Source organism: Labrus bergylta, chromosome 12 (genome assembly GCF_963930695.1).
Source record: "Labrus bergylta chromosome 12, fLabBer1.1, whole genome shotgun sequence".
NCBI classification, from domain to species: Eukaryota; Metazoa; Chordata; class Actinopteri; order Labriformes; family Labridae; genus Labrus; species Labrus bergylta.
In genome coordinates, this window is record NC_089206.1 from 27786573 (window position 1) to 27810987 (window position 24415).

General features: G+C 40.4%; 1 protein-coding gene across 2 annotated transcripts in view; it reads left to right on the plus strand.

The window, feature by feature from the left end:
- Positions 1–24415, plus strand: part of LOC109987139 (nephrocystin-4-like) — a 205551-nt gene that overhangs the window by 147960 nt on the left and 33176 nt on the right. For both annotated transcript variants that reach the window (XM_065961552.1, XM_065961551.1), the window contains exons 16-19: positions 6969–7129; positions 7997–8180; positions 16763–16897; positions 22063–22247. In XM_065961552.1, coding sequence (XP_065817624.1) covers positions 6969–7129; positions 7997–8180; positions 16763–16897; positions 22063–22247 — 665 coding nt within the window. The remainder of the gene's footprint in view (positions 1–6968; positions 7130–7996; positions 8181–16762; positions 16898–22062; positions 22248–24415) is intronic.

A 24415-nucleotide genomic window follows, 5' to 3' on the forward strand; every position in this document is an offset into this window, starting at 1 on the left:
GGCTTCAGTAAGCCTGCTTGAAAATGAGGCATGAAAATGTGATGAAGCCCACCCTGCAGCCCTTGCACCTTGTCAAATTATATGACAACACCATCAACATCAAAGAGATAGACCAGAAAATGTTGGGGATGTGAAACCGTTATTGAGCTTAGTCTCACTTAAAGTTAGCATGAAGGCAGTCATTCACTCTACTGAACATCTGAAAAGCATCAAGAACATTTGGTGTTTTCAATGCCCATATCAAATAACTCATCAGCCACATTCATAGCAACTTGTTGAATTGGGGTTTTCCTGTTGATCATCAGAGTAAAGGCCAAAAAAGGCCAAAATTGACATCATGTTTCCACACTGACTCCGAAATCAGCAATCATGGTGGCAACGACAAAGACAGTTAAGATCTTCCAGGTTATCTTTTCTGAGCATGCTGGAGTACGCTAATCATGAAATGCTAGCTCTGTGTTGACCAACTGAACTCTGGAGACATGAAGGTTGTAAAGGGAGAGTCAGTCAGTCAAGGCCCAGCCTACCATCGATGGTAGAACTGGGCCAATAGAAATACACTTTGACTTGATGTAATTGGTTTGATGTGCACCAGAAACAATTACAGCCCTGTCTAATAAAGTGCATCAATTTCCCTGGAATTTAAAAAAAAAAAAAACTTTAGTGACCAACATTTTTCCTGCAGATATATTGGTAAATACAGCATTTTTTCTACAGTGATGCTGTGGTTTGCATCAGCCTCTACATCTGTCTATACGCTCTGTGCATCCTCACTTTTTTTCCGCCTTCAGCCTTCACAGCGTTGTTGAGAGTTGTTGATCCCCAGCAGGATTCTCAGCCAGCATAGTCTGCTGTGTACACAACATGCAGGCCATCCAGGTTGGGGGTGGGGGGGTTTGTGTATGTCTGCTTGGTGCCACTCCTTGTCTGCAGACCTAACTACGCACGTACACAACCCTGTAGAACCCTTGGGCCAGATCTGTCAGCTCTTCTCTGCTTGTGAGCACAAATACACACAGCACATTCCCTCTCTCTCTCCCTCTCTCCCACTCTCTCTCTGTGTTCTCATTGCCACCCGTCCACTGCACACAAGCCCAGAGCATGCTGGGAGAATTAATGGTCCAAGTGGAGAGAGTTGGCAGGTGGTTGGGGAGTGGGGAAGGAGAGGTGGATGTGCAGGAGTCTGCGTAGCTTCTTTTAAAGGAAAAGGAGTTCTTAGCCGCACAGAGATATTAGGGACTGATTTGGTCTTTGTGTGTCTTTCTTCTCTCTTTATCTTATTCATGTATACTGTCGAACAAGTGTGAAATGGCCTTTTGGTGAAAATCTTCTATCCGTGCACTGTTGTCTAAAGTAGAGGTCAGCCCAGACAGTATTGCCTTTTTCATTTCAGGGTATTTCATAAGAAATAGCTTGTAAAACATTCACTGTCACCTACCTCAGTAAAGAAGCTGCAGCCGACCTAAATAAATGTTATTGTGGCTTTCAGTGCACAATTTTTGTATCTTGTTGTTATTTATTTTGGAGGCTTTTCTATATTTATAACATTATCATAACTATCCCTCTTCCTTCCAACTTCATCTCAAAGAACTTGACTTTTCTGTGAACACCAAACAAAACCAGTTGTGTAGACAAAAACGCTCAAAAGCTATTTTTAAATGTACACCCCGGAAAATTGTCAAACAGACTGCCCCCTGAAATCTTTCTGGGTTGCTTGTTCACTTGCACCTCAATGCAGGAGACTTTTCCTTTTGGATTGGGGTGGCTGTATGAAGCATCAGAGCCCGACACCATATATTTGAAGTTTTATTTTGGGGCTTTTCGCCTTTATTCGATAGGAGAGTAGATTGAGTAGGGAAATTGTTTGCAGTGAGTGGTGATTGGGAAGAAGGTACACAGTAGCCACAGATCGGATTTTTACCTTGGTTGTCAGCTTGGAGGGCTACTGCCACTGTACATTGGATGCGATCTAACTGCTAGGCCACCTGAGTCCCTATTACCCTATCAATGTGATGTGTACTTAGACACATTTACAATATCAACAAAAGAGCGGAGAAGAACATACTGAGGAACAGAAAAACATAATGAAGCATTTTTATTACATGCTTGGAGATCCCACTGGTCGCGTACATGCTGTCATGCAACGGTCCCAGGATAAAAACGTCACCACCCTCTCTTGCTTGCTCTTTGTGAATTTTTCCTGCATATATACATACATATATATATATATATATATATATATATATATATATACACACACACACACACACACACACACACACACACACACACACACCTGCATACTCACATCAGCTCACCCCGACTTCACATGGAAAATTCACAAAGTGGCTATTAGGGAAAATTGCGGGTAAGGTAACGGTGAAAAATCTGTCTGGTTGCGTTCACACATGCCGCTCACCCCTGAAAAATCTCAGGAAGTTTTCAAGAGTTTTATGCATGTGTGAAAGCACCAAAACACAGATATAATTTACAGATACTCCCCTTGCTAGAAAAGGATCAAGCATTGCTTAAAAGGGTTATGTAAATGGTTAATTGAATGGAATACACTTTCTTATTCATTTTTCTTGTCTTCTGAACCCTCAAAGAACTTTACAGTTCATGCTATTCACCACCTTATTCATACATTCATACTGTGTCTTAAATGCCCAGTTTGAGGTATCTTGCCCAAGGATACTTTGACATGTGAAGTGAAGGAGCAAAGAGAATTAACCCTGGTGATCCTCCAATTAGTGGATGGCCTACTCGTAACACTTGAGCCTCAGTTGCTTTGAGAATGGCTTTTTTTTTGTAAATAGAATACATTTAGATTTGAGAGATGAAGGAGTGCTCTTTTAAAATCATTAATTTCCTCAACTTGACAAAGTTAAATTAATTTAATTTGAAAAAGAAAAAAAAACTCCATAAAAGCTTTTCCAGTGGAAGGTATGGGATGACTGTTTCAACTTTTCATAAACTCACAAATCACAAATTAAATTATTTTTCCTATTCCTACACTTTAAATGGTGCAGGCTGAATCTTGATGAGTCTGGTGAGTGTTTCAAAAAAGATTCATTGTCTGGTTCATTGAAATAGTTATTTAAGAAGTATCTGCCCTCAACAAACCTTTCTATTTGAACCTTAAGAAACACCCAGTGGCAGCACAGTGGTGTTGGGCTGTCAGGCTGCATGCATGAATTATGGATGTACTATAAGTATGTGTGCGTGCGTGCGTGCGTGCGTGCGTGCGTGCGTGCGTGCGTGCGTGCGTGCGTGCGTGCGTGCGTGCGTGCGTGCGTGCGTGCGTATTTGAAGAAAAAAGCAAAGAGTTTTGTATCAGTTTATGTGGAAAAAGAATCAGAGGGGGTAGCTGGTCTTTTTAACCCAGCAGGGTTGTCACCAAAAGGTCCTCATTACCCCACTTCTATCCAACCAGCTGCTTCTCCACACATTCGGCTTCGGGGAATAAAGACAGCATGAGGGCTTTGATACAGAGCTGGAGGGATGCTGCGAGGGGGGTAGAACTCTGGGAGTCAAAGCACATTCACACCTTTAATACACACATGCATTAACATTACCACAGTGCTGCAGGTTGGGCTTGGGCTGCTGCTGCTGACTGTTCATTGTACCCACTCACCAGCTGAGTTGGATCACTGATGGGGTCAGTTTTACTTAAATCGCTCAGAGATAGAGGATGAGTCAGATTCCAAGTCATTACATTACAGAGCCGTCATCAGATAATCACAGGGCACTTGTTTTACATTCTCAAAATGAATCAGGGCTTTTACTAAGAACTGATTTGATCAAAATAAAATGGTTGGTGTGTGTGTGTGTGTGTGTGTGTGTGTGTGTGTGTGTGTGTGTGTGTGTGTCCTGCATGTATGACCTTGCAGGATTGGACAAAATAAAAAAAATGCTGATGATATAAATACTAAATATCTTTTAGATTTATGGCCACCCATGTCCTTAGAGCAGCTTCAATTGTAAGAATGTGAATACATAGGATTTGACAAGAACTCTTTTTTATTAAGGATCTTGTAATAAGTGGTTTTTACAAAGATAAAGAAATGAAGTTTTTCCCTGAAGGAAGGGAATACTGTGCACTCCAACTGATTGGAATCAAGAACTGGAAAGAAATGGGGTAGGGAATGCACCGATCAATACAGGCTAAATGTCTGCTTTGGCAGATGAAGACCTTTAGAAACCCACTAACATGTAATATCCTTACATTGAGATTAGTCGGGGTTTATGGTTGTTTGTTATTTATTACTCATTTATAAATTTCTATCGGGTTCGGTTTACTCGAGTGTCATGTTGTTTAAGCATGGCTTTAGAAATGGCAGACAATATTGTGTCACTAACACAAACGTCTTCTGATGAAGAAGGGAATCAACTCCCAAAGTTTGAAATTGTTTTTGTGGATTTGCTGATTAAAGCCATGACTTTATCCCGCTGTTCACAAAAACCCTCTTGAGGTTTTTATGCTGTTATATTAGGCACCATTATCGTCTTGAATTATGGGAACCCTAGGGTGCTTCTGATTTCCTGGAATGGCCTCACACTCACTTATTGCATTGCATGGTTATTGTACTCCCCTGCAGCGCAATCATCAGACCTAATGACTCCTGGTAGACCGCTTGCTGCACCAGCTCAGATTTGTCCATGAAGTTGACAGCTGGTCGCAGATTATGGCTCTTCCACCAAATTTAAATCCATCTGATGAGAGGAGAGGCTGGAATAGTCATCAGATCGGTGACTTTTCTATCCAGGTTGTTCAATAGTACAAAACTCTTAGAGACATAGATTTAGTTTAACTTATGAATGAAAGAACTGTTGTGAGCTTGTAATAGAAACTTGCCATTTTACTGTTGGAAAGTTCAACTTTAAAGAGTGAATAAGTGCTGAATTTACACAAAGACATGAAAATTATAAGAGAAAGTTGTTTCTCTCATAATAATATTGTCAAAACTGATTGAGGAAAGGTATCCTGGCTGTTACTCCCAGGTATACTGGTAAAATCCCAACTGAGGATAGATAGATAGATAGATAGATAGATAGATAGATAGATAGATAGATACTTTTCCTCATGGTAATTCAAAGCATCCAGTAACATCTTACAAGACACAAATGACATGAAACATTTGTTATTTCAAACAAATATTTGAAAAACTATACTGAAAGGAAGAATGTGTAACTTTTTTGAGCACAAGTATCAAACCAAAACAAACTCCGACGCACCTCCATCCCCCCTCCATCCCCCCTCCACTCACGTTTAGCGAAAGTGGCTGACAAAATTGTCCTTGCTTCAAGCTGCAAATGCTGTGGCCTGCATTGTTGTGTTAGCGGGCTAATGTTAGCTTGTGGCTTCATTATAAATGGGCACGGAGCCAGACATCCCGTCCATGTAAACCCGACTTTGACAACAACACAGCCAGTGGGACTCTCGCTTCTCACTCATTATATACAGTCATGACTCAGAGAGATATACTTGATGTGTAAAATGTTGCACATTCTTCCTTAATTTTTTTTATTTTACTCAAACTTTAGCTACCTCAAGCATGTTTTACTTGCTGTTTTAAGGAGCTACAGTGGCAGGAGAGCCATCAAGCTAATAATTATGTAACATGGATTAAGGTCACTCAGCAGATTGAAGAAATAGCTCCTAGCCAGAAGCAGACAGGCTCTGACCGTGTCAGACGGTGTGTGTCTGAGTTTGTGTTCAGATCAGCCTTTGAGTGAACTCATCACTCACTGGAGACTATGGTTCATTCTGTTATTTCCCTGCAGCCTCTCTTCATTTCCTCTTCTCCTCTATGTATTTTCATGAAGTAGGGTAGGCGAAAATTTCCACTTCAGCTAGCAGTCAACACAGACGAGGAGAGACTAATTACATTATAACAACCGACAGTGGAGGTTGGCACCTCTGTGGCTCACTTTTGCAGATGGGTTGGAAGTGAGATTTAACATACATCCACTTTTTAATCCCAAAAGTTTGAAAAGTGAACTCTACTCTGGTCGGTAAATGGCTCCAGGTTAGAGCAGAATCCCTGTTGGCTCTGGGTATTTATTCCTCCAGAAACTCTGCCCCCCACTATATCTACCAAAGCTCCTCTGCGCGCAGCAGCTGTCTGTTGGTCAGCAGCTGCACTGTCTGTCTTCTTCCCCCGGTCCTACATACACAACTCACTGCAAAGAATCCAAAACATGCAGTTCAACATTTGGCATTACTTGTTTTATAGACTCGGTATAGACTGTTTTGGTAAAAATGTTTTTGTTTCTGTAGAGGTTGAAAGAAGTTTGCTTAAAATGTGGTAAATTGGTATACAGACATAAAGGATTGGAGATGCATTTTACTTCTTCTTCAGGGTTCACAGTTGCAGGGGCATGTCCAGATGGGTGGCCAGGTGTGGCATGGGCCCCCATAGAAATCTGATTGGCCACCCCAGATGCCATGCCATCTCAAAAATCCTTAACTGTGATTGTCTACTTGCCCTGTCAGAAGTGGGACTCATGTTAAAACCAACTATTGGGTATCTTTTTTTGGAAAGGCTGCTGGTAGTTTTCTTTACATATCACTGTCTATTTCACAAGACAGGTGCTAAGGAAAGTAATGCACGCTGCCTTACTTGCAATAAACGAACCAGCAATGTAGGGACCAATATGTTGCCAATTCATGTTTTTTTGCAAGTTAGACTGTGCAGGAGTTTTCCAGCAAATGTTTAAGTACTTTAAATTCTGACTTTAACATACATCTTTTTGTGTCATTAAAACATTAAGATAATGTATCCACTCGTATCCATTAATAGTTTGAAAATGATGCATATTTGTTGTTTTCTCCTCTCAGTACTCAAGGTGGTCATATATAAACCCAATCAACAGTGTAGTACTCATCTCTTCTGTACTTTGTAAAACATTTAGAACAGTGTAACTTGTGTGCCCTCCATGCTGAATCCTCCTCTCTTCTTGCTCAGGCTCCCCGGGCCTGCAGCTGCAGTTCAGAGTAGATGAGGGTTTCCTGAGGCCGGGAGAGAAGCGCTGGTTTCTGCGTTACCTGGCCCTCCACACCATGCACATCGACATCTGGGACAGCAACTCACTGCTTCTCATAGGCTCTACTGCCATCGAGCTCAAGGTAAATAAAAACAACTAAGGTTTCTTTCATTACAAGACCTTCCCAAGATGAATATCAGAAAAACACCACCAACAGAAAAAAAAAAAACTGATTCTGTTTACGAACGCAATTCTTGACATTCCTTCATCCAAATACGGTGCATCTGGCTGACAGTGTAAGCGACACATTGCAGGGAAAATTTGTTCTTATAACTCAAATATGAGTATCAAATATATAATAATCTTATAATGTCAAATAAAATATCTCTTTACTTATTTGTCAAGTTTTCTGAAAATGAAAAGCTGTAGTTACAGTAGTTATAAATGATTTTTCTTTGTATCAGCTGGAGCAAAAAAAGCACAGCTTATCTTTCTTTCAATAGTATAATACATGCAAACAGCAGTTTGAGTTGAGATGAGTTAAATGTGTCAAAAAAGTTAATGAGTGTTGCTCAATTTGTTTTGATCAAACCTGGATGAGTAAATGTTTCCCCTGGTATACTCGGTGTTCAAGAATGTCACCAATGTTCTTTAAAGAAAATTTAAAAAAAACACAGACAAAGCCTTTTCAATTTTGGTCTTTTCAAGGTTGCTATCTATGTATCAGTCAGCCTTGGTAAGGAATTTATATGATTAGTAACTTCAAAACCTGTCAAAAGAAAATAGTAGTTTACAACTTTGCAGGGCTCTCATGAACTTGACTTTATCCATTAAGCAATAGTTTCCAAGTGATTCCAAGCTTATATGAGCTTTAATTTTCATGCTTTTCTTTCATTGTCATTCAAGTCATTTTTCACCAGTTCTTGATTATGACACGCATGTCTAACACATATTTTTGTATAAATGCTTCTCATTCCCTTTTTCCTATACCCTTTTGTTTGATCCCTAGTACTTGCTGCGTCAGGGTAAACCAGCAGTGCAGGCCCTTCATGAAGTGGAGGTGCTGACCACAGATTATGTGGGAGAGGACCCCCTGCTGGCAAGTGCAAATCTGGGCCGACCGTCTGCAATCAGCCCAATGACGGTGCACACCATCACCAAAGGCCGGCTGCACATACGCACAGGCAATATTGGCAAGTACTGCAAGAAACTGTTTATTTTGGTCACTGAATAAGGTCATGAACATGGACATGGACATAACAACCTTTTTTCAGAGCTTAGATTTTCATCTCACCGTCATCACCAATTAATGACACACGCTCAGTGTGGATTATGGAATTGATATTCATTTGTCACACATATTGATCTCAAGGGCATGAAGAGCTGCTGTGCACAACTTCACCGAGTTCTTCTGCATACACAATTAGTGATCTGTATTCCCTGATTAAGCCAATTGTACATGTCTTAATTGTTAATGGATTTATGTAAAAGCCTTTTGAGAAGCTCTACCTTGATGCAGTTCTAGTAACTGATGAATGAGCACAAGGTGCTGTATTATGTAGAGTGAAATACGAGGTGTGTTGTATTGCAGTTAGTGCACATTCCTACAGTGAAACCTGGCAATCAAAAAGACTAAATCTAGTTCTGTGCCCCCAGGGATTAAACACAGTTGAGTGCAAAAGCTTGGGATAAGTGCTGTGGGGAATGGCTAAGTTATTGCATCACTAAAGCCTGGGGATAAACGTAAGGTAACCCAGGAAAAGAAGAACTTGTATTTGTTTAGCTGTCAGAAGAAAATCCAGTTTTCAGTATCACCCAACTCTCATCTACTCTTGAAACATCTACAAGAGTGTTTTTTTTTTATTCAGGTCATATTCCATTGTGAGCCTCAGATTATAAAAGGGATTGTTGTCTGTTTACCTTTATTGATGTAGAGAGTTTGGGAAACGACAGCGAATCCCCTGAGTTCCTCTTGCTGTTGAAAGTTCCCCTTTTTCTCGAGGTGTGCAGGCATGCAAAGCAAACGCTGTGCCAAAATGAAATATCTTGATGTGATAGTTCCACTCCGTCTAGCAACTGAGCACCTTTCCTCTTCCTCAGCACTCATCCAATTTGGGCCCCAGCGTGCCCCCGCAGCGGGATGGCAGCTGACGATAGCTTCCTTGCCATTTATCAACTGTTGAAACGATCCTTCCTCTCATAAACGATACATCATTCGGCAGGCCTGAGGAACTCGGTTGCCATTGTTGGGTCTAAATATGCCAGCACTTATCACTCAAAGCAGGTTGAGGGCATACTGGGTTATTGGGTGTGCTTAGGACGGGAGGAGGAGGGTTGTGTCTGGCATGTAAATTCCAATCAAGGCTCAGATATCCATCAGGCGCCCTGGCAGACAGTCAGAATCAATTTGTGGAGGGAGAACTTGCAAGCACTTTTCTTTGTTTCAGCTTCCATCTGTCGCTGCCTTCCTCGCTTCACTGTTTATCACTGTCTTCCTGTTTTATCCTTTTCATCTATTTACCTCTTACCCTTCTATCTCATTCTCTCTCTCTCTCTCTCTCTCTCTCTCTCTCTCTATAGCTATCTGAATGTTTGTTTTCTTCCTGCATCCTCTGTGTTTCTCTTTCCTTTTCTGCATCTTTCATTAAGCTGTAATAAATCAGCTCTTTAATTTGGTGGGTGGTAAAAGGATGTGAAGCTGGGTCATTATTGCCTCAGGAGAAATACACCCACAGCACCACAGATGGATATTCTGTAAGAAGACTTGACAGAAATTTGAGTACAACGAGACATACAGAGTGAAACGCGTACAAACCCATGCATTCATGTGTGCTTTTCAAATTGACACACATGCCAAAAAAAGGCAAAATGTGCTCAGGCAGACAAACGGACAGATAGGTGTAGCAGAGCGTGGACAGGTTGTGTGATGAGGCAGGCTGGCAGATTTGAGAGGTGGACAGGTAGAGTATATAAAATCATGCTAGGAGTCTGTGACTCACATTTTTTTGTGATTTTCAAATTCAATAGAAGGATTACACAGATTTTTCTATGGATTGGAAAAATTCTAGTACTCCTAAATCCCCAGTGGATGGACACAAAGATGCACGGCGTCCGAGTTGAAAGGCAGGCTTGTATTTCTGCGTTGACACCGTGCAAGATACAGCTCCCGGATTTCATCTTGAGAGGTGACGGGAGGTTTCTTGGGGGAAAAAAAGGGGTCCATGACTAAGACAGTAAGGGAGAAGAAGAATGTTGGCAGTCTGACAAGATTAGGTGAAGAAGCAAAGCAGTGTCTTGCTTATTTAATTAATGTGCTCGTTGAATTTAGCAAAGCATTGTTGTATAAAAATACTCTTTAATGAGGGACATTAATCCTAATTCACCAGGGCCTTTAATTTCCTCATCCCTCATTCCAAATAGCTCCTTTATTTATTTGCTTTCGATGCTGCTTGACCTGTCTACAATATCAAGACTGCCTGCATGTTCACCTGTTGTTTTAATCATTCATTTACATTTACAGAACATTAAATCCATCACAACAACATTACTGTCGGTAAATACCCAGAACTCTATCCATGCATGTGTTCAGCCACGATCACAACAATATGACATTTAATAAAATGTATAAGGAACACCATGCTGTATAGGTTATGCAATCATGTAGATGTGTCACCCCCTCAGTGCCATTATATTTCACATGCAGTGTAGCCCTGACAACAAACTGCTCTGTTCTCTATTTCTTTTTCTTCACGTACACTCAGGCGTGCTTTTCATTATGTATACACTTTCCCCCATTAGGGTTTCATCAGAATAATGCAAAAAAAATGTGGCAGACTGTCTTTGCAGAAGGGGAGTGAAGCACAGAATTATTTCCTCTTTAATCACCTCAAGGTGGGATTGACAAGTAATTCAATAAATGGCAGGGCTATATAAGCTGTCAGGCCTTTTTTTAATCAATCTGTAAAACAGCTTTTATTAATTTTATCGTAAAGGACCAAAGAAAGGGGCTTAATCAGAATAATTGAGAGTTGTAAATGCGTGGCTGGAACACGAGGGGGGGGGTTTGATTTGCTGCTTTTTGGTCTTGAGGAAAAAAATAAAACAGCACACCCACACAGAAAACCTGTAGGAGCAGATGAGGAGAGTATAAAACCATGACGACCGCCTGCTCTTCCAATGAAAACTGTTCAAGTGGCGAATCCGGAGGAAATCTACAATGCCTTATTGATTTCATCTGCTAAATCCATATGAACACTGAGTAGTAAGTGAAGATACAGAAGGGAGAAGAGACATTCAAGCGAGATGTTTGACCTACTAAAAACTAAACAGAAGTTCAACATTTGGAAGCCGGTCCTGTCCTTCTCCCAGTGTGTGTCCTGACAATTCTGATACAGATCTACAGAAATAGTTCAGAGAGTGGAGGCTGCAGTTTCCTCCTTTTATCTCTTTTTTGTTGGACCAACACAGCACCCTGTGATTCTGCAGCTGACGGTCTTTAAAAGTGTATGTGGCTTCACTTACTCTCGGGTATGCTTGAGTTAATTCATTGGCCAACAAAGAAACAAAAGGAAGAAAAGAAAATACTTTAAGAAATGCTAGGCTAATTTGTTCAACAATCTTAAAACCAATAATAAAATTTGCTTTCTATAAAAGCGCTATCTATAAGAGTTCTTAAAAGAGTTAACTTCTAAACAGTAGAAGTAAGCTACCTGTGAGTCTGCTTTCCCTCTCTGAAGGGCAATGTAATAAATAATAATAAATAAAAGACCAAGGGCTCAACTTTTTATCAGACATTATTCTCCATTAGAAGTACCTATATTATGAGTGTTGAGAAACAGCAGTGAGAAAATTGTCTTCTTGCATCATGACAACAGTTTATTTATCTGCGTTGTTCCTCTTCATCTTCCGGTTTCCCCCTTTTTGGAATGACGATTACAGACTACCGCCACCTGCTTGCATGGAGAGTTATTGCCTCTCATGCATGTGCAGAACGTACGTGGTGGTTGGCAGTAGGCTGTTGTCTTTGCGGTGTTCTAGTGCAACTTTTTGGCCAAGACAAAAGGCATTGTGAGCCGGCGCCACAGGCGGGCTTCATCGCCACTAGATCTTTGCAGTCTGCTTGGTGTGTCAGGGCCTTAACAGACAACATATTACATCTGTGCTATAAGGCAGTTGTAAAATTCACACGCAGTATGGACATGGAGCAACATCACATTCATACTGAATAGTGTTGTTTGGGCACATAACATTTTCACCCTCTGTAAAGCTCAGTTATTTGTTCTCCAAAAGCTCCTTCAGAAAGGTCTGGCTCTGTAGCAGCTATAGCTCTCCATTATGCTGCAAACATTGTTCACAGGGACGGATCCCTTCTACAATCCAGAAAACCCAAACAAGGCTCTAAAAAAACAGAACAAAGCTGAGAGACACTGCAGAGTCGGGGTCCCATATACCCAGACCAAGCATGGAATGTGTAGAGAAAAAGTCGCTTGGGGGTTAATTCATGTACATTTTTATAGAATAGTTGTTTTTATCTGGATGGGTGGCCTTGTTTCTTTTATTTATATAGTTGTGTGTTTTTGCTGCAATGTGAGATTTGACAATGTGTCCTATTCCTTCTTTATCATATGGTTTCAAGTCCTCGTTCTCACAGACACACAGCACATTTCCTGTAAATTAAGTCCCAAAGGGTTAAGGTGTTAAGCCTTGTAGGGATTTGGATTGGACCATAAAAAGAAATGCCAACATTTTAAACAGTGAGCTTTTAGTTTCCTATCTCAAACTTTTTTTTTCTTTATGTTTGCCAACTGATAAAAAGGCCCATATGTGTCAGAAGGGAAATGCCTGTTTGATATAAATAGTTTTGCTGACTGAGCTGTGTCTGTATCTCTTTTTCCCTCTCTCACTTTCTCATACCGTCTCTTTTCCTCCGTTCACACACATGCACACTCTCTCGCTCACAAACAGAACGCATGTATCTGCTTCAGCTCAGAGAAGACAGATTAGAATGTTCTCCAAACCACAAACCCAAACTCCTCATCTGCAGCAGCCTGATAAGCCCTGGGGAAACCGACTGCTGTACAGTAAAGAGAATCCTGTCGCAAGTGGAACAAAATATCAGTGAAATTTACCTAACAATCAGTTTAGCTAGGTGACCTCATCAAGGGATGCACATACAGTATGTCCCACTCATTAAAAACCGTCTTGCTGTTGGCGCATCAAGGCTCGACTTTATCAACCTTGCTTTTAGCCCTGAGGTGAGTGTGAATCTGCTTATTCTGAAAGGTCAGTGGCCTGGAACGGGGAGTCAGAAGAAATCGAATATTGCAGACTGCTTTGAAACCCCCCTGGTGCTTGCTCCCATTTGTTCTTGGGGCCAGTAAATCAGTGGTTTGTTGTGGCCTTAACCTCAAGAACTGCCAGCAGAGCAAAGAAGGCGGGCAGGTGGGGGTACTGCCGAGCAGTGTTATTGTCATGCAACAGAGAGAGGCAGTCAATAAATTTGATAGAGTTCAGCCCCCTGGCACTTTGTCCACAATTACTCTTCTCCACACGGACAACACCAAGCAGCAGAGGCTGCGCTCGGCTCTCTCTCTGCAACACAAACCGGGAGTATCAGCTTTCATTTCAGTGATGAGGATCATCAGCTCCGTCTTAACAACATGCCAGTGTGATTCAGCAGTTAGGGACGGATAATGTTACAGAGAGCAAGACATCCACGTCAACCTGGATTAGCAATACTGTAGGTTTTATCTGATGACACTAATGATGGCCCTAGTGATAGCTGATTAATTAAAATGATGGAATGATTAAATCACGGGGTCACAATCGAGTTCATCATCATCATTCCATTTGTTTTATTGTGGGCTTGCAGCCCTGGGTGTTCAGCTTATCTTGTCTCACAGCCTTATTGTATAAGTGTATATTCATCATGAGAGCATTTCTCTGCACAAAAGAAATCTGTCTGAAAGGGCCATAATGAGACTCTGGCATTGAGATCTCTATGGCTCTCTTATTGATTGGAGATGTTTATGCAACAGTAGAAGTATTGTCTTTACGGTAATAATTTGGAAATATTACTCAAACAAATACATACGCCTGAGCAGTGCGGCCAGGGAAGGGTGATGGATGATGCGGTGAATGAGTTGGGACGGCAGACACCTCACCCATTAATCTGCAAAACTGCGCTGTCTGTGTCTGTTTGCATGGCAACATCAGCCCCACATTACTCATTTAGCTGCCACCCATTATCAGTTTGTTTATGAGAGACTTCGGCTCTAAAAGATTTGGAGGGTGCTTTAGCCTCCCCTTCTCAAACTCTTACGAGCTCACTGAGGTGTCAGCTCTGGGCGCTAAAGCCACTAAATTGCTGCTCTCGCCATTTTTCAAATAAAAGCATCCCAAGTGAGGTATCCCAGAGCCTCTCAGAAATCTCTCAAATTTCAAACACTTACAATTTAGCTGACACAAAGATTCACTGTATGGAGCAAACGCAGACTCAAAGGGAGAGTTATAAATCAGTCCTTTAATCCAGGCAGAGTTCGGTACACGGTAAGGCAATGATAAACAAATCCAGAGGGCTTGGCAAGGCAAGGTCAAAACAGCAGCGATGGTCATACACAAAGACCAAGAACTATAATAATGCTGGAACGAGGGAACTCAGAGAACGCAACGAACTGGCAACAGGAGGGAGAACACACAGGGATTACATACACAGACAATCAGGGACAAACGAGACACAGGTGAGGGTAATCAGGGCGGAGCTGACACACAGGGCGGGGACAAGAGGGGCAGGATCTGAAAGAAAGAGACAAGGGTGAAAACCAAAACACAACAAAACCCAGGAAAATAATATTAAAATTTGCAAAACACAAAACAAAACCTAATGCAGACTGAAACCCTTGTCATTAACACTTTAGTCAGGGATGTTGTTATGTTCCAAAGCTTAGTAACCAGAAGGAGTAATGGAAAAGCATTGTGTCAAAGTGCACCATCATTTAAAGAGCTGTAAACTTTCATTTTTAATTCTTCAGTCAACCGTTTTAAATTGTAATGAGCGTGTTGGCCTCAATCTGACTGTAAACTAAAGAACAAAACAATCCTTTCGCCCTGTGGTATATGCAAGTGCCTCTGTAAAAAAGTATGCGTGGCTGCAGGCTGCGGTTGTGGCTGTGACTCTGTGAGCAATTATCCATCACACTTTCATTACCAGGCATTCTGTGTATGAAGCATTGTTCAAAAGCATAAGCAAGTCTCTCCCAGAGCTACTATCCGTAGGGGCTCAGCGCAGGGAGAATTAATGTTCGAAGAAAACCTAATATCGACCATCATTCACTGTCTGTGTACAAGCACACCCTGGAGTGTTTACTTATCCACTTGCCTTTAAAAAGAGAGGGAAAATGATGATTTTGCCATTTAGGAACAGACTGGGAGACAAATAAAGCTGTAAACAGAAGGCAGTCTGGTTGTGGAGCAGCAGGCTCTGCAGAATAACCCCAAACTGTCAGCTCAGCCTTCTAAACAATGACATAAACCCTCTGTAATGACATGACTTATAGTGCGCAAAACAATCCCACTGTCCAAAGCCCCGTAATGATGTGGTCAGTCACCATCTCCGATTATATTGGTGGCTGGTTGCAGTAGATATTTATTCATCTATATGTTTAATTGTCTCTCGTTGCATCTCTGACGCCAAACACTGGGAGAGGCCAACACTCACCATCAATCAGCATGGCACTCATCGCGTGGCAAGCTTTCTGTGTCCAGACCTCTCTGGCCATTTCAGGCTACTCATTAACCGCTGCAGGCTCGTATTCATGTATTGATCCTGTCTCAAGTTTTTTAATCCAGGGTTTAACCTGGACTGTGTCCACTTTGGCGCTGTCTACAAAGAAAATGTATCGTTTCTCATGTGACTTCAAAGGGATCTTTTGCCTGAAACACACACACATATATATATATATATATATATATATATATATATATGTGGCTTTGGATCTGTTTTTGGCATTAAAGTTCAAAGAGTGGCAAACACCTGAGTCACAAGCCTCTGCTGGTTACACAAGTATGGTCTACATAACCTGGATTGAATAAGAACGTACAGATAACTAAGAAAAAGTCCTGATCCTGAGATAAAGTAATGTGTGACCAAGGAGTAAACAAGTGGCATTTCTTTGTGGGAGTGTTGTCACTGGCTTGTTTGTTTTGAAACTATTCCTAAATTTACATTAAATGCACTTAAGTTTCAGTCGGATCAGGTGTCTCTCTCTTAAAGTGGCACATACAGCAAAGTCTATGTCTTTATTGGTAAAAGGACAATAAAGACATGTAATGTACATTAATCAACATCCAACATATGTAAATACACCTGAGTGAGCTGACTGGCTCGTTTTTATCAACATATGCTTTACCTGATGTTTGCTCTTCTTGAATAGTTAACATACATAGCATTCTATAATACCTTTAAAACAGTATAGAGTCAAGTTTGATGATGATCCATTAAAGTCTAAAGTAATGATGAAACATAGTCATTTGAGAGATTGAAAATGATTGAATCAGTGCAGACTTTGCTGGTTCTCAATGAGCTAGTTCTAACCATAGTGATGGTGGGTATTTTTTGGGCGGCTTTAATCCCACCAATGAAACCTTGTAGTTCCAGAACAACATTCAGATTGAATGGATATGAATGACTTAAAAGTATACTCTATGAGATGCTTCACAATTTCACAATATCAGACCCTATAGTTGAAAAAATAAAAACTGTATTTCTCTTCTACAGGGTGCCCAGTGGATCCCAGTAAGAGGAGGCCAGCAGACATCATGCCAACCACTTCTCACATCATCACACCTTGTGAAGTCACAGGTGGTTTCAGAGGAGGGAGCCTGTCTTCCAGAAACATCCTCCAACTCAACGGTAAGCTCTTAAATCCACAGCCCACTGAGTCATGTCTGTGTTTGTATACTCACATATCATTTAATTTTACTTTCCATAACCAGGTGCTTCATGATTTTACACAGGACATTTTTTTAGCACGTGTCCAAACACATGTATGTTCTAGATCATGGAATAATTAGTGTCTTTCCTTTGGATGGGGACTTGTGCTCCTGACTTAATCAACCCAGCCAGATCCATTTCACATCCTTCTGTTGGCTGCACCACTGAACCACTCAATTTTCAGCCTAATTGAGCTTGCAGAAGCATCACTGGTGGCGAGCCCAGTGCTGTTTGCATTTGTGTGTGTGTGTGTGTGTGTGTGTGTGTGTGTGTGTGTGTGTGTGTGTGTGTGTGTGTGTGTGTGTGTGTGTGTGTGTGTGTGTGTGTGTGTGTGTGTGTGTGTGTGTGTGTGTGTGTGTGTGTGTGTGTGTGTGTGTAAGCGTGCGTTCGTGCATGCATGCACAGTCCAAGCAGAGGAACAACACACTGGGGGAAACCATTTTTTTCCTCAATTAGAGAAGCCATCACCAGTCGACTTGTGTTTACTCCTGAATTTGTCCTTAAAACATAGACCGCAACTCACACACACACACACACACACACACACACAAACACACAGTAAGAATAAGCATCACATTGGAGAGACAGTTTGAAAATAAGCAGATAATTGCTTGTAATGATAAAAAATCTGGCAGGTCTAGAAGTATAGTGCACTCTTATTAGAAACGACCTTAGCGATGCTGTGTAATTATATTCCACAAACATTTGCTCATAGCACACTGATACAATAGTATGCATACAGATCATCAACAAACAAACATGTACTTAAATGATTGCATGCATATGTTCAATTTAAATGGTTTCTCTAAACTGTTGTAATCATTTATTCAGTGCTCTAATTACAGTTCAAACTAAACGCTGTTTGCTTTTGTTCCTTACCTATCACACCTCCTCCTCCTCCTCCCCACCGCCTTCCCCTCTCTATTTCTGTTGTCCGTCTTACATACTGAAACCATCCCTCTCTCCTCTCAAACACCCCGTATCATTTAAACGTACAATATACTTAATTACTTTCACTTGAGTCTAGTCCCAACAGTTAGCCCGTTGAGAGTGCGTTGTGTGTGTGTATATGTGCTCACTCAGTCACACTCCTGTGTGTCTGTAAGTCTGAACTAAGTGGTGTAGCTAGACACTATCTGGTCAGGTGATTGACAGTCGCCCCAATGCCTCTCTGATAAGGTGACTTAGGAAAAATTGTCCAGGGATTAAGAGGGGCACTAGGGAGGGAAACAAAGAGAGAAAGGAACATAGAGGGACGTATGTGTGAGTGGGAAAAAAAACTATTACGTATCACATTACTGTAAAGAAAGGGACAGAAATATCTAACTTAGTGAGTTTGTTCCCTCCACAGTTATTACTCATGCATTTTATTTGTTCAATAACATAGATATTGAAAAGTACTGGGTTGTTGCTTCTGGTTAGTTGGAATTGGTTATTTTTGCTTTTATTGATTTCATTATGTTGGCCGAGAATGCTCAACTCCCTGAAGCCAAAGAAAACAAATGCAAATTGACAAAGCACAAGCAAACAGACCCCCTACTGCGAGCACACATACAATTAAAAAAAAAACACTGGAAAGAGAAAAACACAAATTTATTATCAACTCATTCTCTATTTCAGAGTTTCCCAAACTCTCCAGCCCGACCCTAAAATAAAGGTGCCAGAGACTGGAGAGTGCTACTCTCCCTGGAGATGGTTTAAGGGTATAACTTTGCACAAAGCCACATACATACACTAATAAACCTGGCAACACAAAAGAACAACAAATAAGAACACAACAGCCTAAAAAACATAATGACATGTTTTACAGTAATTTGTTGTAAGAAATGTTAGAAGCAGGATACAAGGATAGACTCCAGCACCGAGTGGAGATATCAAACTTTACTGAAGAGACACACTTGTTTGTGTCTTTGTGTGTAATGAGCAGCAGCCACCTACATTGTTGCTGTTTTTGCACACAGTTTATTTTTACATTAATGGGAATAATATGCTATTGCTATCTTTTTTTTTAAGGCATTTCGGTCCCAACCCCCACTTTGGGAAACACAGTTCATCTTGACAACACATAGGCAATAAGAAGAACCAAATGCAAACACATGGGGAATTCATATATGGTTTAGCTGAAAGCTAATATCACCAGTATTTTTTGCACCCCACTTTTATCTTAATCATGCTCCTGGTGATGTTTCAAGATTTTAGTATGTTGTATGTTTCTTAATTTGCTTAATTTTCGAGTTCAGTTTCATTAGCTTCTCTGACATTTATTGAAAATTAATATGAGGGTTGCTTTGTATCAATAAATGTTTCAGAACCTAATCCATACTTTTTTCAGTACTTTTCTTGTTGATGTTGACGGTCTAAAGCCTGTTCGAATCCTGTAGCAGAAAATGATTTGGTGCGTGACTGACTACATTTTCTCCTTTCATTGTGCCCCTGAACACCCAGAACACACACAGGACTGATGATGACTGATTTTACTTAAATTTCACTGAAACATTCCCACAAACCCAGAAACGATCAGCACCTTTACAAATATAGAGAGATGCAATTAATTTCTCCACGAGGCACAAATTATTATTATTATTATTATCATTAATTATCTAAAACCTCCAGATACGACGACATGATAGGATAGGATATTTGTTGACTAATGTTCTGTGAGTTGAACATCAAAGAAAGGTGGGCTGTAAACATGTATTTACTTGTTAACTCCGCTAGAATCATTGACTATATTCTCTAATGTGTGTGTAGACAGAACGTGCATTGGACCCCATGATGGAGAGATGTATTTTGGCCGTATCTGACTCAGGCAGGATTCTCAATGAGGGATCGAAGAGTGTTTCCTCATATTCTGACATCACCAGATGGGCCTCATGTTGAAAGGAATTTAAAGATGACAGTAGACAGGGAACGAGAAGTATGCGGTCTCCAAGCCCTCTGTACCATTATAAACTCAATTTTAATGTATCACCAAATGCAAACAAATATTTAACTCAGCCATGGGAGAGTTGCTGTGTTTTACTGTGTGTCTAACTGGAAAAGTGGAAGTCCATATAATGAACTCATTTATGTATGCCTATCTTTCCAATAGGCCCTCTAAATAGCAGTAACATACTGCGCTACAGAGTTTAGACTTCAGACCAGATCTCAGGTGGTTTATGGTGAGGTCATTTTCAGGCTCAAGCTCATTTGCTATTTAAAAAACTGTGGGGCTGGGCGTAAAAATGGTTGGACAATTGGAAAGACACCTGCACTGGCCACCAAGGTGCTTTGAGCCAGACGTATGATAGGGCCTGAACAGTTTCAAGTTTGACAAGACATCAAATGTCTGCATTTAATACTCTAAATTGTTTTCAAATTCTGCTACATACACTTTCCAGTCAGTTCTAGACAAGTTTCAAGCTTTCATATGCAGCCATTGATATTGGTGGATAAAAAGGACAATGGCATTAATACTTAAAATTGTATCTTTGTCCGGCTAAGCTTGGTAACTTTCCTAAGGAGCTTAAAATGAAGCTAAAATACTTAAGCCTCATGTCCCCTTTTCTGTCATCCTGTTTCTTTATCTAATCGTCTTTGTGTTCATCAAATCAAATTATAAAGCGATGTACCACTCACTTAATATATGTACACCTCATTTCACTAAGATTTGTGTCCGCTTTTAGTCAGTCAATAATATACTCTATCATCTCTCAAATTAAAGCTCTTTAAAATGACAATCCTATAACGTGAGCAGCTCCGAATTTCAGGTTAGTTTAAGTGAGTGTTGTTTAAAGTACAGGATTAGGCAAATTCTCCCATCAAAACTTTTTAGATGTCTTGGGAAATTTACATGATCCTATATGGAAAGCCATTTCTTTCAAATCCCACACAAACTGCAAGTCACCTTTTTAGATTCAGTTACCAGACACCAACTTTTCAATAACCAAACACATACTTCCTGAACTACACACCAACTTTTCAAATTGCACTGAAATGGTTTTGGTTTTTGGGTTATGTAGTATGTTGTCACTCTTCATATTACATTCCAGTACAGGAGAAAGTCATTTTATTGTATGGTCATCAAGGACAGGACATTTAACAAGGACATCAAGGTTCGCCAATTTATTCCCAATCTTAATTGAAAAACAAAAATCCTTGAAAATAAGTGAAAAGGCCTTTTAATGACTGAATGACCCAAACAACAAACTTTTCTAAACCTAGTTAGATAGTGTGCTTTCACACCGCTGTGGCTCAGTGGTAGAGTCTCTCAACAAGAAGGTTGGGGGGTTCAATTGCCTGCTCCTGCAGCCACATGTCCGATGTGTCCTCGGGCAAGAAACGTGACCCCAAGTTGCTCCTACTGCTTCGTCAGCAGTGTATAAATGTGTATGAATTGGATTAGCTAATACCGATGGCCACTTTACAGTACAAAGCAACCTTTACTACCAGTGTGTGAATGGGTGTGAAATGGTAGGAGTGACCTGCGGTGTTAAAGCGGTTGAGTTGTCAGAAGACTAGAAAAACACTATACAAGCTTAAGTCCATTTACCATTAGCCATTTCAACATGGTGGCACATTATATACAATTGCGACAGTCTGCATTACTCAACTGGGTGCCAGTGCAATTTGACTGTATTTCCAATGTGTGTTGATAGGTAGAGTAGTAAGCAGTTTGGGTGGTGGATGTCCTCTAAGTGGAGAGGTGATGTGCAGCTTTTGTGTGGACTAAAATAAAATGGCCCTCCATATCATATACACTCCAAATGAGGATGCATTTTATTTGTGACAAATGGATGAATCAGGTATTATAATTGGATACTTAGTTCATGCCGAGGATGGAGGTGAAACATAATTAGGGACAGAGCGTCTGTGTCTAACAGTAGGGCTTTGGCTCAGTTGTAGTAGTGCCAGTGGTTTGACTGGACTGTTGTCTGTGTACAAGCTGTTGTTTCCCGTGCTCCAACAATACTTTAATCTGTCAGCGCCTCTCTCCCTTGGACATTTGGAGGGTTTTCAGAACATATGGTCAAAATGGCAAAGAGATTAGATTCCACTCTGTTCAGTAAATATATTCATTATTGTGGCTTGTTTTTCCATCACAGCGAGGAACGCTGCGCAAGCACACAGACTGGAGATGGATGGGGATCTCGTGCCATTGTACAAACGTGGGATCAGAGCCGACATCATAATGCCTGGAGAGCATGACAGTGGGACGCGCAAGCTCAACTGCATGGCTGCTGTGCATCAGCGGGAGGGCAAGAAAGATGCTCAAGCAGCTAAGGTCATGGTGAGGTCAAACTTTGCACATTGCCATTAGGGAGACAAAAATAGAAGCTTATCTGTAAAGCAGGGAGACAATAGTCTGTCTCTGTGTGTCTTTTTTTTTTTTCTTACATCTCAAACGGACAACAAAGCCAGAGCAGCGGCTTTCATTCTGGCTCGAAAAACATTACATGAGGGAGTTTTTATAGATGCGTGGAGCCTCTCTGAGACAGTGCTGCGCTTGTAGCAATGTGCCCTTCAACCCTCTGTGTTTTAGTGACTGTACGAGAAGGTGTTAATTGTTCTTCTACCTGAAGGCACATCTTGTACTTTCACCCATGGGTGCACATGTTAAATGTGATTTGTCTGTGGAGCATGTCTGTCTCAGCTTTTTACACCTTACAATTCCTCTTGTGAAGAACTGTGTTCTGTGCTGTTTCACACCGCTATAATAAGCAAGTATGGGTGAAGTAACTTCACCTTACCTCAAACAGGAAGAACGTTTTTATGAAGCTAATTTAATATTTATTACACATCTAGTTTTGCCTATCTGATTTTGATACTCAATTTGAGAAGTTTTATTCTTTTCTAAGTCAAGTCTACGTTTTGACGAGAATCCCAGGCTGTAGTTTTTGTGCCCTGTACAGTACCAAAATGATGCTACCTTATGCAAACAGATACAAATATATTTGCACTATATTATAATTTTATTTCTGGAATAGAGATGATATGATTGGGGGTCCTTTTAGTTTACAGAAAAATGTATAATGGCAGAGGAAGTTTGAGGAGAAATGTTTATAATATTGATTATTTTCCAAATAACCAAAGCTAGTGTTGAAATGGTGATGTGATTGTGGATGTATGGTTAAAGATCACTTTTATCCTCCTTTTCAACAAGTTTAGATAAGTTTCAGAGGTCCCCAAAACATGTCTGTGAAGTTTCTCGCCATATATCCACTCCAAATCTGTATTTGATCATGCCTATAAACCCCTCTCTTTCAGCTCTGCTCAGAACAGACTGTTTCTGTGTCTGTACCTTTAAATGCAAGTGAGTTGTGTTCAACCACTCTCCTTTGGAAGAGCTTGGTTTGCTTGGACTTTTTTCACAATGCCCAGTTGTTTACAGTGATAAGTCAGACTCAGAGGGCAGAACAAACACCTAGCTGTGAGAGTATCACCAACCTGGGGGAGGGGTTACTGCCCTTTGTGATGTCATGAAGGAAAAACCTGTATGAGCACACATTTTCTGAAAAGTGGAGGAGGCAAACTATGGAGAGGGTGGACTTTTCTCATAATTGGGGGTTTTGTAGACAGACTAGGGACACATATTAGTCTTAGAAAAACATGGTAAAGTGTATTTTGCATAATATGTGGCCTTTAAATGAAGTGAAAGTTGTTAGAACTATTTCTCTCTTTCTTTTGTAACCTCCTGCTAGGCCATGTTCTCTTTTTTCAAATTTCTCTCTGTGTTGTCCCTGATCTCTTTCATAATCAAAATGAAAACATTTTCTCTGTATTGACAATTTTGAGGTTAGATGTCTTTCTGACAGAAATGCTTTCTATACTTCTACTCAGAAGATCATACCCATTCAACCTTTAGCTACAAGGGCAGGTGTTTGGACTAAAAGACCTGCCATTCTCTTCATCCCCCCTTTCAGAATGAAAATACTTTGTAATTACTGCAGATGTTTGATGCCTTCTTCTTGATGCCTGCAAGGCCATTGCTTTGTAATCCGATATTTTTTCAACTGTCTTCAAAGTGAAAAGAATTGACAAAAATTAGTTAAGTATTACAAGTCAGTTTAACATCAAAATACATCTAAAGCTTTTTGTCAAGGTACATTTTTTTACACAGTTTTCTTCAATTTGTTTTGCAAATTCAGTTTATGTTCACATAAATTTGACCTCTTAGTAAAGAATGTCGTGATGGATATATTTGGAATGAAGAATTAGTTGGTTGTGTTGTTGTTTGACTTGAAACATTATTTTTAAAGTATAATATAAAGTTGGGCTTTATTGGATCATAGGTGTTATTTTCTTTGTTTTGACCATCATTTCTATCACACATAATGATATAGTTCTCACCAAAGTTAGAGCTCAGATTTGGTAACAATGCAACATAACTACATAGATGAAAAAATAGAGTGTGCATACCAGAAAAGGTTGTAATCGACAAATGTTACATAATTGTTT